Genomic DNA, 15,510 nt, shown 5'->3' on the forward strand with positions numbered 1-15,510 from the left:
ACAAAACCCGTGCAAGGATAACATAAAACAAATGAGGCGCCCAAAGTCAAAGTATCCTGAGAGCCAGAAAATCCTTCCTTCTTTCTTCATCTTTTGACCTAGCAAATTTGTATTTAGCTTCCTAAAATATGCAACCATCACTTTACTTAAATCAGCTTCAGAGAAAAAAGTAACAAGTAAGGTAACTCTTTCAATTATTTCTGGCCCAGATGTTTCCAGAAATTCAGTTAAATTTAGTGAAGTAACAACAGGAACATCATGAGCAAATGCAAACTTGGGCCCCAGTATTAGCTATTTTACAAACTGAGGGGCCTATGCAATAAGACTCGTGTTGAGAATCCATTTGCCTAACATGCGTGCAGCCACATTACCTGAGCTCCTGATGCAGTATTTCAATGAGGGGCTGCATAAAAAAAGGGCGCGCTAGGGAAGAATTTTGCATCTGTACCGCTCAATTGCTATGGGTGCCCACAATTGCAACAGGCACTCAATATGAGCGTCCATTTTATCCCACTTCTTCAAGCCAATTTTTTTGTTATTTTTGCTGAGGTTGCTGAAGTGTCTTATTTTAAGTGCCCCTTGCTATGAGCATCTAAATTGTGCAGCCATAAGAAATTTTTTTTATCAAGCCAATGTACATTTCTTTTCCATCGCAAGCAGTAAATTAAAATGTCATAATGATACTAAGTAGGAGGACACACTCATCGTAACACAGATGATCATATTTTATTTTTATTTCTCAGGAGCCCTTGACTAGCGAATTGACTTTACTCCTTCTCCGGAGCTGGAGTTAAATTTGCCACGTTAAAAAGTGTGTGTTGGGTGCCCATCACTTCCCTGCATCAGGGGTTAATAACTAACAGCCTCATCTACATAGCATTTACATGCGATGGGTGCTATCGGCTGTGCATTTCGATAAGCTCCAGGAGCTTATCCAAACCTTTTTTAAACCCAGCTACACTAACTGCCCTAACCATTTCCTCTGGCACGAATTCCAGAGCTTAATTGTCCATTGAGTGAAAAAGAATTTTCTCCAATTTGTTTTAAATGTGCTACTTGCTGACTTCATGAAGTGCCCGCTATTCGTTCTACTATCTGAAAGAATAAATAACAGATTCCCATTCACCTGTTCTAATCCTCTCATTATTGTATAGACCTTCATCATATCTCCCATCATTCATCTCTTTTCCAGGCTGAACAGCCTTAACCTCTTTAGCTTTTCCTCATAGAGGAGCCATACCATCCCTTTTATCATTTTTGTCACCCTTCTCTGTATCTACTCCAGTGCAACTATATCTTTTTTGAGATGCAGTGACCAGAATTCACACATTCAAGATGCAGTCTCACCATGGAGTAATACCTAGGCATTATTCACCACTCCCTTCCTAATAATTGTTAATATTCTGTTTACTTTTTTGACTGCCGCAGCACACTGAGCTGACGATTTCAATGTATTATCCACTATGATGCCTATTTATTTATGTTCCACTTTTCGACACTTTAAAGCAGATTACTTTCAGGTACTGTAGGTATTTTCCTATCCTCAAAGGGCTTACACTCTAAGCCTTGTATCTAAGGCAACAGAGAGTAGAGTGACTTGCCCAAGGTCACAAGGAGCAGCAGATCTTTTTCCTGGGTGGTAGCTCCTAATATAGAACTTAACTCGTGTAACTACAGCAAGGGTTATTTTTCCCTATATGCAACACCTTGTACTTTTCCACATTAAAATTAATCTGCCTTTTGGATGCCCAATCTTCCAATCTCATAAGTTCCTCCTGTAATGTATCACAATCTGCATGTGATTTAACTACTCTGAATAATTTTGTCATCTGCAAATTTGATTACCTCACTCATCATATTCCTTTCCAGATCATTTATAAATATATTAAAAAGCACCGGTCCAAGTACAGATCCCTGAGTCACTCCACTGTTTATCTTTTTCCACTGAGAAAACTGACCATTTAATCCTACTATATTTCCTGTCTTTTAACAGTTTGCAATCCATAAAAGGACATTGCCTCCTATCCCCTGAATTTTTAGTTTTCTTAGAAGCCTCTCATGAGGGACTTTGTCAAAAACATTCTGAAAATCCAAATACACCGGATGTACTGGTTCACCTTTATCCACATATTTATTAACGCCTTCTACAAGTTTTTTAGTCAAATTCAACAGCTAAATTAATCAGATGACATCACTAACCTGTGAGGTTTTACTGTCATCTGTCAATTTTGCTTTTTTTTGCTGTACCTCACTACATACATATAAAATGCTTCTATCTTCTGTCATTAACAATTTATTATTGACTAGTAATAAAAGCCTGTCCAAGGACAGGGAAATACTATGAAGAGCACAATTGAAATGTGTGGTACTGGTAGTAGAGAGTTTAGTCTGAGCTTAGGTTTACTGGGGTAGATTTTACAGATTTGCGCACACGCGTACATTTGTTCGTGCACCAGGCGCAAACAAGAGTACGCGGGATTTTAATAGATACGGCGTAGCCGCGCGTATCTGTTAAAATCCGGGATCAGCACGTGCAAGGCTGTGCAAAATCGGCAGCCTGCGCGCGCCAAACCGTGCAGCCTGCCTCCATTCCCTCCGAGGCCTCTCCGAAATCAGAGCGGCCTCGGAGGGAACTTTCCTTCCACCCCGCCGCACCTTCCCCTACTTAACCCCCCCCCCCCACCACCACCACCTTTGTTGCACAAGTTACGCCTGCCCTGGGACTTACGCACGTCCCGGGGCTTGTGCGCGCCACCGAGCCTACTCAACATAGCCTCGGCGGGCGCAGGGGGAACTTCGGGCAGGTTTTCGGGGGGTACGCGCATATCTTACGCGCATACCCCTTTGAAAATCTGGCCCACTGTGTGTGGTAGTAGAGATGGGATTGGACAATTCAGAGAGAGAGAGAGAGAGAGGCAAAGCTAGAGTGGAGTAGAGCTCAATTTCCATATGTTATAATAGTACATTGGATAATACAGAGCGAGTGGGGCGGAGCTGGAGAATACAGGGAGGGAGGGGCAGAGCTTAATTTGCATACTGGCCATGCAGATGCGGAGCAGATTTCCTCTTTATTATAGTTAGACACTTTATCCTGGTTTAGTTTATATTCAGAAGACTTTGAAAAAGAAATTTTAATGAAATGAACCAGAAGTCATGTAAGGCATTGATTCCTTTTTGTGAAATGAATATGAATAACATTTATATATTTACTTTTTCTCTATAACAAGATATTACATTTTAGATTTTTTTTAATGTTTTAATTTTCTTAATATAACACAATAGCACTTTTCCTAATACCAATTTTTTCATGAATTATATATTGCCATCATAATAGGCACTACCGGTACCAAGACCTTCATTGCCTTCTGAATAATCATCTGGCGTGATTTTAAACATTTTTTAAAGCATTTTTTGTGCATATAAAACTTATCTATCGACTGGGGATGTGGACTGGAATGAGGACCCTTTAAAACACAGATAAGTCTCATATGCACAAAAAATGCTTTAAAAAATGTTTAAAATCACGCCAGATGATTATTCAGAAGGCAATGAAGGTCTTGGTACCGATAGTGCCTATTATGATACCAATATATAATTCATGAAAAAATTGGTATTAGGGAAAGTGCTATTGTGTTATATTGACTTTCACTTTCCCTTGGTCTTATGTTAACATTTAGGGAGTATTAATTTTCTGAATGCCACCCTCCAGCTCTTGATGTATTTAGGTGATCCTTGCATTGTAGTATGCAGTAATGGAGACCCCTGGTGTTACCTACTAATTGACAGTAGGAACATTTGTGAACAGTTGATGGATCCCACACAATCAAACGCAGCCGCCAGAAACTTCACAGGAACAAAAAAACAAGAACATATCACCCCAATTCTGATATCACTACATTGGCTCCCAATAAAATTCCGAATCGAGTATAAAATACTGACCTTAATACACAAACTAATACATGAAGAGCAATCAGACTGGTTAAGGACAAGGATAAACTCCACACCCCACGACGAAACCTACGCTCAACAAACAAAGGCCTCTTGAAAATCCCATCAGTACGACCAAAACAACTCACCTCAACTCTTGCTAGAGCCATAACACTCGGAAGCCCCAAACTCTGGAACTCATTCCCAACTGAATTAAGAACACAACTGAACTTAAAAACCTTCAAGAAAGAACTAAAAGCCTGGCTATTCACCAAAGCTTACCGGAACAACAATTAACATCCCCCTGCAACCCAAACCTTCTATATTTTACCTCTCGCAACCCTATAATAAGTCAAAACCACTCACATCCCTTGATAATGCAAAACCACTCACAACCCTATGATAATCCAAAACCAACATCATTTTCTCACAACCTGAACATGTACCACAGTGCCTTCTCCTGTTCACCAACATATGGCACTATCACACTTATGTTCAATAACATCTATGACATTGAATTGTACCTATGACTCTTTTATGTACCTATAATACCTTTCTAAAGGAACCAAACTTGTATTTCTTTATCAGTCGAAACATGTAAACCATTGTGATGGCGAAACCAAACGACGGTATATAAAACTCGACAAATAAATAAATAAATGTTCTCCCAAATTGGCTGAATAATTTCATAGTGATTCGGCTATCTTAGAGGGTTATTTTCTAAACCCTTATCACATGTGTTAGGGTCCTAACACACGCGATAAGGCCATATCGCATGCGAAAAGGGCCTTTTCACATGCGATATTATGCAAATTAGGGGAAGGGAGGAGTCGGCGGTGTTTTTGCTGCCGTCGATAATGTTACTAACATTATCGTCGGCAGCAGCGCACCGAATAACTACACCTTTTATGGTGTCGCTATTTGGTGCGAAAGCCAGCAGCCGGCGCACTGCAGTGGTACAAAGGCTGCAGGCTTTCGCAGGCTCGCCCCCGCCCCCCCCGTTTTCGCAGGATTCACCATTCTGTGAAAGAATGGTGAATCCAGGCCTCAGGTTGCTGCCTTAGATGAATGTATCTGTCCCAGCTGTGTAAGAGTTCTCATACAATGAACCAAATGTACTATTTCAATGCTGAGCTTAAAAGGTGTATCATAATTTGAATTACTCCTGGTTCTCTCAATCCCTTTCCGATGCAAGTGTGTCCTCATTCTGCTATAGAGAACTAGGACTGGACTGAAAATCCCATGGTTACATGGTGGTGTTTGTTTACTCTTATAAAATGTGCTATCTTTCTGGAAAAAAAGATGCCGGTACTTACATGTGGGATATATTGGGTTTGTTTTTTTGTTTGTTTTGAGGGACCACAAGGCAAATCAAGCAGGTGAAGGAAAAAAACGTGCCAGTATTCAGTACCAGCAAGTTACCCTCAGAAAAAAAAAACTCCTGCTTATAAAGTCATTTCTACAATTGTCCAGGGTTTATCATTTATTTGCACATTATAGCAAGTTTTTTTTGGTTTCTTCAAAGGTGGTTTTTTCTTACATTGGCACAATTTAAGCTGACCTGGTTTTCCTTTTAACATTGTTTTACTAGGCGGGGCTTCCACTGAGAACGATTGCACTTTTGAACCAGATTACGCTATTCCGCCGTTACCTGTGGCAGAAGGCATGCAGCACATTCGGATTATGGAGGGCATGTCCCGCTCTCTGCCTTCCTCTCCGTTACTCACCCACCAGTCTATCAGCGTGCGGCTTCAGCCGGTGAAGAAATTAACTGGTAAGAAGTAGCTCAGTGTTTCTTAAATAGTAACAGTAAGGAAATAGCTCAGTGTTTTTATTTGGTCATGATATTATGAAATTCAGGATAGCTATTTTTCAAAGAACCTTGTTTATCTAAAGTTCCATGTTCTGCCTATCTGACAAATCAAAAAAGATTATATTACAAAACTGTTTCACTTATTTATTTAAAATAATTTGGAAAGTCACTTCAAACTAGGTAGGGTGCTGGGTAATTTATAGGTTGAAATCTAGACCAATTTAGGATATCCTATGAAGTTGTAGAAATGGGCAAGGATCCCCATTCTTTCTGTTGCAAACGGCAGAGCATCCTATGTAAATCTTGTGATTTGAGGAACTATTTGAACCATTTTTTAAGCAGTGCCTTCCAAATGCTTATATTATGTTTAGTCTTGTTTGAACACAATCTGTTTAAACTATTTTTAAAACCACCCAGTGGGTGGGTTAAGGAGACCCAACATTCCCCCTCACTTTTTAAATCATCTTATTGCTCAGATGTTATCCTGCACATAGTTCTTTAGCTATGTATCATAATTCCTAGAACAGAAGAGGGAAGCTAATTTTTCTATAGGGCTATATTTTGTTTCAAAGTGCAGCAAAATACCACATAGTGCAACTACATCTCAATAGTTTGGATATTGGTAAGACTGTAAATCCTCCCATAATAAGCTTTAGAATAACATTACAGATTGCCATGTTTGAATAAGGGCACTAGATAAGTGGAAGCAGAGATTCTTGCCTCAGCACCAACTCCTGAGCAGCTTTTCTTTACTGTGGATGCAAACCTTTTTTAGAAATCATTAAGTCTTTTAAACTGGTTAAAAACCCATACTATGCTCTGGGCTTTCCCATTACCAATCCTAATAGTTGTGCAATCAAATTATTGTAGGACATACATTGGATCATATTTTAAAAGGCAGGTCTATCCACTTTCCCAAAGATTCCATTTCTTTTAAGCTTATCTCTTACTACTGAAAGATACCATCTCATTATTTATCAGTTTGACAGACAAACAGATGGAAATGTTTTATAATCCATGTGTGTGTTTTGTTTTTGAAGGCTGGGTGCCTGGTGCTACTGCTGCAAATTTCATCAGGTTATGGCTTCAGATAAAGAATGCATTTGCTTTTAAACCTTGATAGTTATAGCAGCACTCTACTTTAAAGTTGACCTGCAGAAACCTGAAAGTCCCTTGTATTAAGAGTTAGCCTTAGGTTTACATCTTTCAGCTCATCTTTCAGCGCTCGTAAATTACTTCTGCTCCCAAGGAACAGAAAGTAATAAAATAAAAAAAAGTGAGGCAAGGTAGGTTAGGTTTAGGGGCTGGGGAGGAGAGGGGAAGGGGATGGAATTAGGGAACTGGAGAAGGCCTGATTGCATTGAATGGACTTTGCAAAAATTCAATCCCCTTGCGCGCACCGCCTGCGCATGTGCACACGGATTATAAAACCTGGCGCCCGTATGCGTGCGGCCAACGGATTTTATAACATGTGCACGCTGGTGCGCACATGTTATATATATATATGATATAACATGATATATAACTTGTGAGGCACACACAACACTTAGCACTGACTAACAATCAGAAGTGATTTTTACCTAGTAATGCAAGCAGATGGGCTTGAAGTGGAAGAGAAATCCAATGGTTAGAGCAGTAGACTTAGAACCAGGGAAGCCAGGATTCAAATCCTGCTGACACTGCTTGTGCCCTTAGGCAAGTAACTGCTTCCTCCACTGTCTCAGGTACAAACTTAGGGCCTGATTTACTGAGGCTTTTCTGCCATTCTGTGGAATCCTTTAGATTCCAAGCCCTCTGGTGACAGGGAAATACCTACAGTACCTGAATGTGACTCGCCTTGAGCTGCCAATGAAAAGGTGCGAGCTGCATCTAAAGAAGTGAAAGCAAAATCAGCCGCCAAAATGCAAACAAGTAATCTCATTTTAAAGTATCTTACTGCAGAGAGATTAACGTTTAAATATCTGAAGAAACGAAAGCTTTTACATATTTCATTGACGCATAAAAGTAGTCTCACAGGTCAGCAAATCTATTATGTGAAAAGTGTTGCTACAATTCTAATCTTCTCAGTCTAACTCATTCCAAAGGTCAGTCATTGATCAAAAACAGAGAGAGAAAAATACCAGTATTTAAACCTTTATTATTAAAAATACTGTGTAGCTTTGTTTTCCAAATAAAATGCAGAGTTGCATAAACATTAGTAAGAGAATCCTGATGAGAGGCAAAAGAATGAATTATTTTCGTGTAATTCCTGTTCATGGAAAAATTGTACCTCTGCCGCTACCTTTTATACATGATGCTTGCATTTTCTGTTTGTAGAGGTGTCATGTTGTGCTGGCAAGTCTTTCTGGAGTATATGTGAGACAATAAAGTAAAATGCCTTAGGGCACATGTTCATAAAAATTGAACAAGTTAAAAACATAAATAACATAGATTTTATAATAAAGATAAAAACATTACATAAGTTATACCCTGCTTGGAGCAGGTGTAATAACTGTGTGTGAACTAATTTTGTTTTTGTTTTATTTATTAATTTCCGGTATTTATGAGACAGCTATCGTAATGGATCTAGGTGGCTTACAAGGAAAAGCTTAGGTGCATACGTTTGCTTTTAAACTACTATGATGTGGGACTTTTAAAGTTACCTTAATGTGCGCAGGTTACCTATGTGGTAAAAGGGCACTATGAATTCTCCTTTTTTGTCTACAGCACTGAGATCTTATTTTCTGCTTGAAGTCAAAATTCACATTATGCAGCGCGCGCATGTTATAAAATTGGGTGTACATTTGTGCGCAGGAATTAAAATCGGCCCCACTGTGTATATAATAATTGTAGCACCTACAAAAAGCTATCAAATAGAAATAATCTCTTAAAAATATCATAATCCAACAAGAGAAGTGTGTCTGATTAAGCTGCTGCAACGATGGCAGTTTCCAAAGAAAAGCTGACCCCTAAATTTAGACTCCTAAACTAAAAATCTAGGGTCCCCAGCCAAACATAGGCACCTAGATTTTCAGCTGAAAATGTTTAGGGTGCCAAATTGAATGCTGTTCTTCATTATTCTAGATTTAAGCCCCTAAGGGCCGGATTTTCTAAACTACCGCGGCTTCCTGAATCCCGGCGCAAGCGGGGGGCGGGCCTGCGAAAGCTGGCAGCGATCGCACCTCCGCGGTGCAATTGCTGCCGGCCTTCGCACCCAATAACGCCATCGTAAAAGGTGGTGCTATTGGGCACGCTATTGGCGGTGATAAGGGGCCTTACCTTTTCACCGTCAGCGAAGTTTCCGTGGTGTCCACCCTGACGCTGCCCCGAGTCCTCCTCTTCCGGTGCTGACGCCGCCCCAACTCCGCCCCGATCTAGGTATCGCATGTGAAAAAGGACTTTTCGCATGCGATATCAATAGAAAATGACCCCCTAAGTTAGGTGCCTGGAGCTGAAAATCTGTGCTAAACCCCTAACTTTGTTTCCCAGCCCTAACTCTGCCCCTGTAGCCACCAACTTTTTAGGGCCCTAACTTTAGGGACCTAAGGAAACTAAAAGTCTGAATTTAGGAATTCAACCTCGGTCAGTTTTCAAAAGGGCCAATTTAGGGTCTGAACTCCAAAAGTTAGCAGCCTAAACCCTTTGAAAATTGACCCTCTAGTGTTAAATTTTAAAACACAATTTATAGGATTGTAATTATTGTTATGAAGGAGTAAATATATATATATCACATTTCCATTTTAGAGTAAATATCTGTCTTACAGGCCGATACAGTACAGTGCGTTCCGGCAGAGTGCACTGTTAACCCGCGTTTGGACGCATGTTTTCGACGCACTAGCTTTACCCCTTATTCAGTAAGGGATAATAGCGCTTCAATGCGCGGCCAACTCCCCCTGAAACTAATAGCGCCCGCAACATGCACATGCATGTTGATGGCCCTATTAGTTATTCCCGCATGATTCAGTAAGTAAAATGTGCAGCCAAGCCGCACATTTTACTTTCAGAAATTAGCGCCTACCCAAAGGTAGGCGTTAATTTGTGCTGGCACCGGGAAAGTGTACAGAAAAGCAGTAAAAACTGCTTTTCTGTACAACAGCAGTAAATTAGCGCCTACCCAAAGGTAGGCGTTAATTTGTGCCAGCACCGGGAAAGTGTACAGAAAAGCAGTAAAAACTGCTTTTCTGTACAACAGCAGTAAAAACTGCTTTTCTGTACAACCTCCGACTTAATATCATGGCGATATTAAGTCTGAGGTCCCAAAAAAAAAGAAAATTAAAATCAGCCCACGGCTCGCGGGTTGAAAACCGGACGCTCAATTTTGCCGGCATCCGGTTTCTGAACCCGTGGCTGTCAGTGGGTTTGAGAACTGACGCCGGCAAAATTGAGCGTCGGCTGGCAAACTCGCTGACAGCCGCCGCTCCTGTCAAAAAAGAGGCGCTAGGGACGCGCTAGTGTCCCTAGTGCCTCTTTTTGCTGCGGATCCTCATTTGAATACTAAATCGCGTGCACAGGAGAGTGGTCTGTGCGCGTGCCGGGAGAGCGGGCACTCGCCCGCTCTCCTGCAACTTTGACTGTATCGGCCTGTTAAAATATTACATGCTGTATGTTATATTCTATAAGAACATAAGAAATTGCCATGCTGGGTCAGACCAAGGGTCCATCAAGACCAGCATCCTGTTTACAACAGAGGCCAAACCAGGCCACAAGAACCTGGCAATTACCCAAACACTAAGAAGATCCCATGCTACTGATGCAATTAATAGAAGTGGCTATTCCCTAAGTAAACTTGATTAATAGCCATTAATGGACTTCTCCTCCAAGAACTTATCCAAACCTTTTTTGAACTCAGCTACACTAACTGCTTTATTGTGCGTTGAGTGAAAAATAATTTTCTCCGATTAGTCTTAAATGTGCTACTTGCTAACTTCATGGAATGCCCCCTAGTCCTTCTATTATTCGAAAGTGTAAATAACCGATTCACATCTACTCGTTCAAGACCTCTCATGATCTTAAAGACCTCAATCATATCCCCCTTCAGCCGTCTCTTCTCCAAGCTGTTCCATCCCCTTTATCATTTTGGTTGCCCTTCTCACTACCTTCTCTATCGCAACTATATCTTTTTTGAGATGCGGCGACCAGAATTGTATACAGTATTCAAGGTGCGGTCTCACCATGGAGCGATATAGAGGCATTATGACATTTTCCGTTTTATTAAACTTTCCCTTCCTAATAATTCCTAACATTCTGTTTGCTTTTTTGACTGCTGCAGCACACTGAGCCGACAATTTTAAAGTATTATCCACTATGATGCCTAGATCTTTTTCCTGGGTGGTAGCTCCTAATATGGACCCTAACATCATGTAACTACAGCAAGGGTTATTTTTCCCTATATGCAACACCTTGCACTTGTCCACATTAAATTTCATCTGCCATTTGGATGCCCAATCTTCCAGTCTTGCAAGGTCCTCCTGTAATGTATCACAATCCACTTGTGATTTAACTACTCTGAATAAGACCTGGCTTTTCCGCCAAGCCTTCTCAGATACCCATGACACACAATAGTCGACAGAACTTCCTTCAGGAGCAATGGATCTCCATATTACCCCTAAGTCCAGAATAAGAGCCCGGACTCTGCTTGTTTATACTAATAATTTCTCCGCTATCTCAAGCCTTTCCTTCCTTCCAGCAGTCTATGCTTCCAAGTTTAATTTCCCTGTTAAATGTAACTTTGTTTTTTCATGTTCAACCTATTGTTTTTGGTTACTGTTCTTGGTTCAGTTCCCCAATTCGATGTAAACCGATCTGATATGGTCTCTACCATGAAGGTCGGTATAGAAAAGTGTTAAATAAATAAATAATTTTGTATCGTGCGCAAATTTGATAACCTCACTCATCTTATTCCTTTCCAGATCATTTATATATATATTAAAAAGCACCGGTCCAAGCACAGATCCCTGAGGCACTCCACTGTTTACCCTTTTCCATTTAGAAAATTGACCATTTAATCCTACTCTCTGTTTCCTGTCTTTTAACCAGTTTGTAATCCACGAAAGGACATCGCCTCCTATCCCCATGACTTTTTTTAGTTTTCTTAGAAGCCTCTCATGAGGGACTTTGTCAAACACCTTCTGAAAATCCAAATATACTACATCTACTGGTTTATTAACCCCTTCAAAAAAATGAAGCAGATTTGTTAGGCAAGACTTCCCTTGGGTAAATCCATGTTGACTGTGTTCCATTAAACCATGTCTTTTTATATGCTTTATGATTTTAAGCTATGTAAATAGCATTAACAAGCTATCTGTCTGGCTAAAGAACAGCTTTGCTCTGCTGACAGATTGCTGAAGTTTGCAGATTTTGGATACAGTTGTAGGACTAGTGAAAGTTTTGCCTTGGTTGAGACCTCTTATTCTAAACCAAGGTCTTGATATTACCAGACCTAAATAGAGATGGAAGCAGCCACTTGGTAGATAGTGATTATGAATCAGCAGTAAGCTTTTCTTTTTAAGAGAGTTGTCCAGAAAAAAGTACAGGGAGATAAGTTAAATTAATGCAGGTGTCTGCCACAATTACAGTTACAGAACAACTTAAGAAACTACAGTCATTGGTAGATGACCTCAAGGAAAAGCTCGAAGCCTATGGAGCATCAATATCAGAGGTGAATGAAAAGGTAACAGCACATGAAATGCGATTCGAAACAATTGATAACTCAGTTGATTTAAAAGTTTAAAATAAAAACTTAAATGGAAAATAGATGATCTAGAAAATAGAAGCTGAAGAAATAATTTATACATTATTGGTCTGTCGGAAAAATTACAAACCGAGGACCTTCTGAATTTCTGTGACGTCTGGCTTCTGGAAGCTTTGAGTGTGAGCATACAAGAGAGACCAATTTTGGCAGAGCGAGCACACCATATTGGATCACTGGATCAGTCTAATGGTAAAATAAAGCAGATAATAATGAAATACTTAAACTTTACCAATAAAGGACAGATCTTGGCTGCCTTTCGGAAAGCCAAAGAATTGATCTATGATAACAGAAAAATTTTACTTTTTCTGGACTTTTGCTTGAAAGTGATGGCAGCAGGAAGGGAGTTGACCCGACCCCCCCCCCCCCCCCACTGCACCCAACTGTTCAAGCGGAGCTTAAAATTCTCCTTGTGGTTTCCAACTCATTTGAAGGTATTCCACAAAGGGGAGTAAAAAATAATCTGTATAGGCAAAGAATCACAAATGTTTATGGCTCAACTGAGAGAATGAGCGAACTACCGGATGGTAGTTAAGAAAAGCTCCAGTTGATGTTCTTTTTGGTTTTATGCTAACTGTAGTATGCGTCGGGAATTGCAAGACACTCTACACTTTTTGGTTTCATACCGGATGAAAGGAATTATTATAATCTGTACTATGGACTTATGTGATACTTGGGTGTTCATATTTCATTTTATCTGTGCCACTGCAGTGGTTAGGCCAGATGTGCTATCTTCTGAGCAAGTGCGATGATGCAGATCTTTCCATTATTACTGAGTGCAAAAGATTTAAACTCAGTCATGAGTAAGAATAGAGACACTTGAAATCCCAGCTGCCTTTTGAATTTAATATTTAGACTAGAAATTGGGATCTAGAAATGCTGCTAGAACAAAATAGGAGCATGCGATCCTACATCACAGCTTTATTTATGTAGGTAATGAAGCTTGGAGTTATCTGGTCGCTGCGAGGCATTAACAAATATGCAATCGAAGTGCCCTGTGATTTTCCTTTATACTTCGGTGTAAAAAGGTTTGAGTTTGAGTTCTTCATATACATGATTTGAAGATTTCTTTGACCGGTCTGGGAGGTCTCCAGGATTAACAAGGGAAGAGGATCTGAGTACAAGGCTGGAGCAAGGAACCACCTCGGCATAACAGACTGGTTTTCTTCTTTCCCCATGACTGGGAAGATGGCTTCAACACGAAGGGACTATGGAGTAGAGAGTTTTGCAACTAATGGTGTGAATGGGCGTGAGTGTGTTTGTATGATGTGGATTAGTGCAACTAAGAAAAGTATGGATTTCGTGAATACTTTCGTGGACTCTTGGCATTTAAAACACATGGAAGATTCTGAATATAATTTGCTCTACTTCCAATTTAAACTTTTTCAATGGAGTAATAAGTCAGGCAGACTGATAACAAATTTATTGATGACATCAGCATCTAGTAAGATCATAACTAGACTTAAAAGCAAACTTGGGAAACCATAATTACGGACACAGAAGGAAGGACTCGGGAATTTGCATTCTTTTCAGAAGTTATCTAGCAGTACTCCTGGGAATGAATTGATGCAAACCCAGTTTTTTCAGAATTTGCCTCTGACTACATTACCAGATAATAAAAGAAAATATTTGGACACCTCTATACAAGAATAGGAAATTTTGGGAGTTATTCGATCTTTGAAAACTGGGCCCGTTGGGTTTGGACCAGAATTTTACAAGCTATTGGGGAATTTCATAGCTACCCCATTAAAAGAAATGTTTTCCATGGCATGGGAATGGGGTATACTTGAAACAGGACATAATTTGGCTACCATAATTTTAATACTTAAACTGGGTAAAGACTTCCCAGAATCTTTCCACCCAGTTTCCCTTCTAAACCAAGACATCAAAATACTGGCGGCAATACTGGCCAATAGACTAAATGGTATAATACAAGGATTGGTAGGCCTTGATCAAACAGGATTTATTAGAGGCCATAGCTCATCTACTAATATTTTAAAAACACTATTAACATTACAGGGTGAACAATATAGGAATTACAAAAGTTTACTGGTCAGTCTAGATTCGGAAAAGGCTTTCGACCAGGTCAAATGGGCCTATTTATGGTATATTTTAAATACATTTGGCTTTTCTGAAACCTTTATAAATTGGGTGAAACTCCTTTATGAAGCACTGGTTGCTAAAATGCAAGTCAATGGAATATTTTCTTCCTCATTTCAGATATCAAGGGGCACCAAACAGGAATGTCCTCTCTCCCCTATACTTTATGTATTATCTTTAGAACCCCCTTGCAATAAAACTAAGAGATGCATGGGTTTAGGGGCAAGAAAGCTTAAATTCACTCTATTTGCTGATGATATGATGTTGTTCTTGGGGAAATCTTGTATTCAATCTTTAGGGTCCTTTTCAAGTTTAAAAAATCAGTTGACAAGTTGGAGGCATTCCCACTGTTTGTAGCCCTGAAAGTTACTTAGAAATCCTCCTTTCCATTTAAATGGAATCTTTCTGTTTTAAAGTATCTAGGAATCTATTTGACCCACTCAGAGGAAGAACTACATCACCTAAATATTGTCTGGGTGTTGATGAATTGTAAATACTTACTGATAAAATGGATGGATTGTCCTCTTTTTTTTTTTTTTATGGGCAGATGTGCGGTAGTAAAGATGATAATTATGCCAAAAATGTTATATGTGTGGCAGATGCTCCCTATATGTGTTCACACTAAGGAGATCTTGGGTTTTAAGTCTGCTATTAAAATTTTATTTGGAAAAGGAAGAGAGCCAGAGTTAACTATACTTTATTATGCAAAGAAAAAAACAAGGGAGGCCAAGTATTGCCTGATTTAAGATTATATAATGTAACTATGCTACTACATTACATACAGAGCTGGGCATCTTTACATACTAAATAAGACCCTGTACAACTATTGGCGGAATTGGTTCAACCATGGTCCCTGTTAATCTTGTTGCATAACTCGCAGCCAAAAAAATTGGTATTGGATTGATGATGTTTTTGGTTCACATCAATTCACAAGGCTTGGAAG

The 15,510-nt window shown here is 39.7% G+C and overlaps 1 protein-coding gene across 3 annotated transcripts in view; it reads left to right on the forward strand.

Moving 5' to 3' along the window:
* The window catches only part of TANC2 (tetratricopeptide repeat, ankyrin repeat and coiled-coil containing 2), a 1,188,344-nt gene that overhangs the window by 582,023 nt on the left and 590,811 nt on the right, over positions 1 to 15,510 (forward strand). For all 3 annotated transcript variants that reach the window (XM_029572386.1, XM_029572387.1, XM_029572388.1), the window contains exon 5: positions 5,519 to 5,701. In XM_029572386.1, coding sequence (XP_029428246.1) covers positions 5,519 to 5,701 — 183 coding nt within the window. The remainder of the gene's footprint in view (positions 1 to 5,518; positions 5,702 to 15,510) is intronic.

The sequence above is a fragment of the Rhinatrema bivittatum genome, chromosome 12 (genome assembly GCF_901001135.1).
Source record: "Rhinatrema bivittatum chromosome 12, aRhiBiv1.1, whole genome shotgun sequence".
Lineage (NCBI taxonomy): Eukaryota > Metazoa > Chordata > Amphibia > Gymnophiona > Rhinatrematidae > Rhinatrema > Rhinatrema bivittatum.